We start from the raw sequence: 6,544 nt of genomic DNA, 5'->3' as shown, positions 1-6,544 counted from the left end.
AGGAAGCGGTGCAGGTGCCTCACAGACCTCTGTGTCCCTTCCCTCCTCAGGTGCGGACCCGGATCCAGGCCTTGCTGGGATCTCTACTCCCCCCTCAGAGCTCCCATCACCCCCTCCACCACAGAAGTCCACCCTGATGCCAGCAGCCCCTCCTGCTCTTGCAGTCCAACTGGGTCCAGGCACCAGCATCCCCTCCCAGTGCCCCCCAGAGCCCCCCAGCACCCAGAGCCCCCCGGTACCCACCCAGTTCCCCAAGGAGACCCCCAGCACCCAGAGCCACCCAGCACCCACCCAGCGTCCCAAGGAGACTCCCGGTGCACAGAGCCCCTCAGCACTCACTCAGCACCCCATGGAGCCTGCAGGCACCCGTAGCCCCCTGATACACCCCCTGCACCCCAGGGAGACCCCCAGCCCCCAGATACCCCCAGCTCCCGCGCAGCACCTCACAGAGCCCCTCAGCACCCCAACCCCCCCAGAATCCCCCCAGCACCCCATGGAGATCCTCAGCATGCAAACTCCCGCAGCACCCTCCCAGCACCCTATGGAGACCCTTAGCACCCAGGCCCCCCCAGCACCCCTGCAGCACCCCATGGAGCCCCTCAGCACCCAGACTCCACCAGCACCCCCCCAGCACCCCATGGAGCCCCTCAGCACCCAGACTCCCCCAGCACCCCCCCAGCACCCCATGCAGCCCCTCAGCACCCAGACTCCACCAGCACCCCCCCAACACCCCATGCAGCCCCTCAGCACCCAGACTCCCCCAGCACCCCCACAGCACCCCCTGGAGCCCCTCAGCACCCAGACTCCCCCAGCACCCCCCCAGCACCCCCTGGAGCCCCTCAGCACCCAGACTCCCCCAGCACCCCCCCAGCACCCCCTGGAGCCCCTCAGCACCCAGACTCCCCCAGCACCCCCCCAGCACCCCATGGAGCCCCTCAGCACCCAGACTCCCCCAGCACCCCCCCAGCACCCCATGGAGCCCCTCAGCACCCAGACTCCCCCACCACCCCCCCAGCACCCCCTGGAGCCCCTCAGCACCCAGACTCCCCCGGCACCCTCCTGGCACCCCATGGAGCCCCTCAGCATCCAGACCCCCCCAGCACCCCTGCAACATCCCACAGAGCCCCTCAGCATCCAGACCCCCCCAGCACCCCCCCAGCACCCCCTGGAGCCCCTCAGCACCCAGACTCCCCCAGCACCCCCCCAGCACCCCCTGGAGCCCCTCAGCACCCAGACTCCCCCAGCACCCCCCCAGCACCCCATGGATCCCCTCAGCATCCAGACCCCCCCAGCACCCAAACAGCACCCCACGGAGCCCCTCAGCATCCAGACCCCCTCAGCACCCCCCCAGCACCCCATGGAGCCCCTCAGCATCCAGACCCGCCCAGCACCCCTGCAACATCCCACGGAGCCCCTCAGCACCCGGACTCCCCCAGCACCCCCCCAGCACCCCATGGATCCCCTCAGCATCCAGACCCCCCCAGCACCCAAACAGCACCCCACGGAGCCCCTCAGCATCCAGACCCCCCCAGCACCCCCCCAGCACCCCATGGAGCCCCTCAGCACCCAGACTCCCCCAGCACCCCCCCAGCACCCCATGCAGCCCCTCAGCACTCAGACTACTCCAGCACCCCCCCAGCATCCCATGGAGCCCCTCAGCACCCAGACCCCCCCAGCACCCCTGCAACATCCCATGGAGCCCCTCAGCACCCGGACTCCCCCAGCACCCCCCCAGCACCCCATGGAGCCCCTCAGCACCCAGATTCCCCCAGCGCCCCCCCAGCACCCCCTGGAGCCCCTCAGCACCCAGACTCCCCCAGCACCCCCCCAGCACCCCCTGGAGCCCCTCAGCACCCAGACTTCCCCAGCACCCCCACAGCTCCCCACGGAGCCCCTCAGCACCCAGACCCCCCCAGCACCCCTGCAACATCCCACGGAGCCCCTCAGCACCCAGACTCCCCCAGCACCCCCCCAGCACCCCACAGAGACCCTCAGCACCCAGACCCCCCCAGCACCCAAGCAGCACCCCATGGAGCCTCTTGGCACCCAGACCCCCCCAGCACCACCGCAGCACCCCATGGAGCTCCTCAGCACCCAGAACCCCCCGGCACCCTCCTGGCACCCCCTGGAGACCCTCATCACCCAGACCCCCCCAGCACTCCCACAGCCCCCCCCGGAGCCCCTCAGCACTCACCGTGCCTGCACCCCAACAGACCCCATGCTCCCTGGGGCACCACGTGCAGGTAAGCCTGGGGTGGGGGGCACAGTGGCAGGGGGGTGTCCTGCCAGCGGACCCCATGCTCCTGCGGTGACACCCTCTGGGACCCTAGGGCTCTGGGCAGAATGGGGGTGGGCGCTGACAGGGTGTGGGGGGGATGCAGGGCCCTCTCTGCACACCAAATTCTGGGTTTTTTTGGGGGGGACACATTTGGAAGGGGCTAGCTCTCATGACTGCGCTTTAGGAGGTCTCTGTGTCTTGCCCCCCAGGTCCGGCTCCACCAGCAGCACCGCTGCCAGTCCATCCCGGGGCTGGGGAGCAGCGGGGAGAGGAGTCCGGCAGCTGCCCCCCCTGCCTGGCCCCCCACCTGCAGGCCCTGCTGCAGGAGGTGCGGGGGCTGCGGGGGGACCTGCGGGCACTGGCCTTGACACTCCAGCACCTCCTGGGGGGCTTTTCGGGGAGCCCCCCTGCCACCGGCCCTCAGCTGTGATGGAGTCACGACTCGGGAGGGCTCCGTGACTGCCAGATGAAATAAAGTGGGGCTGGACCCCCCCACACCCCCCCTGGTCCTGGAGCATCTTGAGGTTGTGAGGCGGTGGGATGGGGAGCATCATTTTTGGGGGGTGTAGGGGGATCAGCCAGACCTCGGGTCCATCCTTGGGCAGGGGGGGTGACCTAGGGGGTGCAGGCAGTGGAGCCCCTTCTTTGGGGGGGGCTGATCCTGCTCCCCATCCCACACCCCCATCTCCGCCAGCCCCACGGCGCCAGGCTGGCTCCCTCAGTGCTTCCCCACGGTGCTTTCGCTTCCTCCTCCCGCCCCCCGCCGCCCCCCAAGGCCCTTCCTGGGAGGAAGCTTTAAAAGGGGGGGGCCCTGGGAGGGGGGATCCCAGGCAGCTGCGGCATGGGGGGGCTGCCCGGCCTCGGGCTGTGCCTCGGTGAGGGACTGGGGGTCATGGAGGGTGGTGGGGGTGTGGGGCCGGGGCTTGGGGGGCCACAGGGCTGGGGGTCCACTTGGGCACAGAGCTGGGGGTTAACTCGGGGGGCACAGAGATGAGTGTGCACGTGTGGAACACAGATCTGGGGGTGCACTTGGGACACTGAGCTGCAGGTGCACGTGGGGGGAACAGATCTGGGGGCGAACTTGGGGGGCAGAGGTGGGGGTGCACTTGGTGTGTGTGTTGGGGGGTTTACTGGAGTGTGCAGGGTGTGGGGTGTCCGTGGGGTGTGTGCTGGGGGTCAGTGGGGTGGGGGGTGTCCGTGGGGCAAGGTCTGGGTCCCCACTCCCAGCCATTCCCTCTCTCCCCCCAGCTCTGTTTTGCGGCATCGTGGCTGGATCCGGTACGTTGAGGGTCCCCTGGGTGTCCCCCTGGTGACCCCTGGCGATGTGTGTGTGTCCCCCTGGTAACACTCAGGGGCCGTGGGGTCAGTGACCACGGGATGTGGCAGGCATTGGGGCACAGACCACATGTAGGAGGGCTTGTACTGGGTGGACTGGGGCTGTGCTGGGTAGACTGGGCTTGTATTGGGCAGACTGGGGCCATGCTATGCAGACTGGGGATGTGCTGGGTAGCCTGGGACTTGTGCTGGGCAGACCGGAGCCATGCTGGGCATACTGGGGCTGGGTTGGGCAGACTGGGGCTTGTGCTGGTCAGACTGGGACTATACCGGTCATACTGGTGCCATACACCTCCCCCCCACAGCGGTGCCAGGCCGGCTGTGGGGCGGCCGCTCACAGTGCGCCGGGCGCCTGGAGGTCCTCGTCGCCGGCACCTGGGGCTCCGTCTGCGCGGAGGGCTGGGACCTGGCGGCCGCCCGGGTGCTGTGCCGCCAGCTGGGCTGCGGTCGCCCGCGCCGCGTCCCGGCACCCTGTGGCCCCGCAGCAGCCGATGCCTCCCCGGCAGTGCTGCAGCGGGTGCAGTGCACCGGGCAGGAGCCAGCGCTGGAGCATTGCATCCTCCAGCCAGGGCACCCGTCATCCTGCCCCACGGATCGGGTGGCTGCCATCGAGTGTGAGGGTGAGTGTGCTAGTGGGGTGCGATGATGCTACCCTACGTGGGGGGTCCCTCAGGGCTGGCGTCACCCCGATGTCCCCACAGAGCCCTTCCAGCTGCGGTTGGTGGGTGGCCCTGGGCGCTGCGCTGGGCGGTTGGAGGTGAACCGCGCCGGGCAGTGGGGCACAGTCTGCGATGACGGCTGGAGCAGGACCAACGCGGCGGTGGTTTGCCGGGAGCTGGGCTGCGGGGCGGCAGGGACAGTCGGTGACCTTCCCCGGGGACGGCCCCGCTTTGGCCCTGGCACTGGGCGCATCTGGCTGGACGACGTCCGCTGCCGGGGTGAGGAGGGGACCCTGCGGGATTGTGCCCACCGTGCCTGGGGACGCCATGACTGCACCCACCAGGAGGACATCGGTGTGGTCTGCCAGGTCAGGGACCCCCCTGCCGCTGTGGGACACCTGGGGTGGCCTGGCAGGGCAGCATCAAGCCACGGTTGTCCTTTTGTCCTTGCAGGATGCCTGAGCACCGCAGCTCTGCCCCCAGATGGCCCCCGATCTCGACAGCCACCGTGTCCCCCTGCGGAACATCCCTCCTGCATTCCTCCCCGGGCATCCCCTGGCCCTATGGAGGACCCCACGCACAACACCCCACAGGAGGCCATGGGTGGCAGCAGGGAGTCCTTCACCAGCCCCTTGTCCCACCACCCAGTCATTAAATGTGGAGAGTTGAACATCTGTCTGCACCATGCCTGCACCCGGGGATGTGGGCACCAGCCCCATGGGGCAGCGTGGGGTGCCTGTGCCTGGGGATGTGGGTGCCTGTGCCCAGGGATGTGGGCGCCTGTGCCCAGGGATGTGGGCGCCCAGCCCCACGGGGCAGCACGGGGTGCCTGTGCCCGGGGATGTGGGTGCCTGTGCCCGGGGATGTGGGCGCCCAGCCCCACGGGGCAGCATGGGGTGCCTGTGCCCGGGGATGTGGGTGCCTGTGCCCGGGGATGTGGGCGCCCAGCCCCACGGGGCAACACGGGGTGCCTGTGCCCGGGGATGTGGGCGCCTGTGCCCGGGGATGTGGGCGCCCAGCCCCACGGGGCAGCATGGGGTGCCTGTGCCCGGGGATGTGGGCGCCTGTGCCCGGGGATGTGGGCGCCCAGCCCCACGGGGCAGCACGGGGTGCCTGTGCCCGGGGATGTGGGCGCCTGTGCCCGGGGATGTGGGCGCCCAGCCCCACGGGGCAGCATGGGGTGCCTGTGCCCGGGGATGTGGGTGCCTGTGCCCGGGGATGTGGGCGCCCAGCCCCACGGGGCAGCACGGGGTGCCTGTGCCCGGGGATGTGGGCGCCTGTGCCCGGGGATGTGGGCGCCTGTGCCCGGGGATGTGGGCGCCCAGCCCCACGGGGCAGCACGGGGTGCCTGTGCCCGGGGATGTGGGTGCCTGTGCCCGGGGATGTGGGCGCCCAGCCCCACGGGGCAGCATGGGGTGCCTGTGCCCGGGGATGTGGGTGCCTGTGCCCGGGGATGTGGGCGCCCAGCCCCACGGGGCAACACGGGGTGCCTGTGCCCGGGGATGTGGGCGCCTGTGCCCGGGGATGTGGGCGCCCAGCCCCACGGGGCAGCATGGGGTGCCTGTGCCCGGGGATGTGGGCGCCTGTGCCCGGGGATGTGGGCGCCCAGCCCCACGGGGCAGCACGGGGTGCCTGTGCCCGGGGATGTGGGTGCCTGTGCCCGGGGATGTGGGCGCCCAGCCCCACGGGGCAGCACGGGGTGCCTGTGCCCGGGGATGTGGGTGCCTGTGCCCGGGGATGTGGGCGCCCAGCCCCACGGGGCAGCACGGGGTGCCTGTGCCCGGGGATGTGGGCGCCCAGCCCCACGGGGCAGCATGGGGTGCCTGTGCCCGGGGATGTGGGTGCCTGTGCCCGGGGATGTGGGCGCCCAGCCCCACGGGGCAGCATGGGGTGCCTGTGCCCGGGGATGTGGGTGCCTGTGCCCGGGGATGTGGGCGCCCAGCCCCACGGGGCAGCACGGGGTGCCTGTGCCCGGGGATGTGGGTGCCTGTGCCCGGGGATGTGGGCGCCCAGCCCCACGGGGCAGCACGGGGTGCCTGTGCCCGGGGATGTGGGCGCCTGTGCCCGGGGATGTGGGCGCCCAGCCCCACGGGGCAGCACGGGGTGCCTGTGCCCGGGGATGTGGGCGCCTGTGCCCGGGGATGTGGGCGCCCAGCCCCACGGGGCAGCACGGGGTGCCTGTGCCCGGGGATGTGGGCGCCCAGCCCCACGGGGCAGCACGGGGTGCCTGTGCCCGGGGATGTGGGCGCCTGTGCCCGGGGATGTGGGCGCC

General features: G+C 71.2%; 1 protein-coding gene and 1 long non-coding RNA gene across 2 annotated transcripts in view; both read left to right on the top strand.

The window, feature by feature from the left end:
• LOC142076499 (antigen WC1.1-like) overlaps positions 1-4,942 on the top strand; it is a 127,498-nt gene extending 122,556 nt beyond the window's left edge. The window contains exons 15-18 of the mRNA XM_075138780.1: positions 3,527-3,556; positions 3,919-4,233; positions 4,315-4,640; positions 4,726-4,942. Coding sequence (XP_074994881.1) covers positions 3,527-3,556; positions 3,919-4,233; positions 4,315-4,640; positions 4,726-4,734 — 680 coding nt within the window. The 3' untranslated portion in view covers positions 4,735-4,942. The remainder of the gene's footprint in view (positions 1-3,526; positions 3,557-3,918; positions 4,234-4,314; positions 4,641-4,725) is intronic.
• LOC142076528 (uncharacterized) lies at positions 1,798-2,787 on the top strand. Its single transcript, XR_012671202.1, has 2 exons — positions 1,798-2,243; positions 2,488-2,787. It is a non-coding gene; the product is annotated as an uncharacterized LOC142076528 (long non-coding RNA).
• Positions 4,943-6,544: the final 1,602 nt, after the last annotated feature.

The sequence above is a fragment of the Calonectris borealis genome, unplaced genomic scaffold, assembly GCF_964195595.1.
Source record: "Calonectris borealis unplaced genomic scaffold, bCalBor7.hap1.2 HAP1_SCAFFOLD_59, whole genome shotgun sequence".
Taxonomy (NCBI): domain Eukaryota; kingdom Metazoa; phylum Chordata; class Aves; order Procellariiformes; family Procellariidae; genus Calonectris; species Calonectris borealis.
The sequence above is the reverse complement of the archived record's forward strand: the minus strand, read 5'-3'. Positions and strand labels throughout refer to the sequence as shown.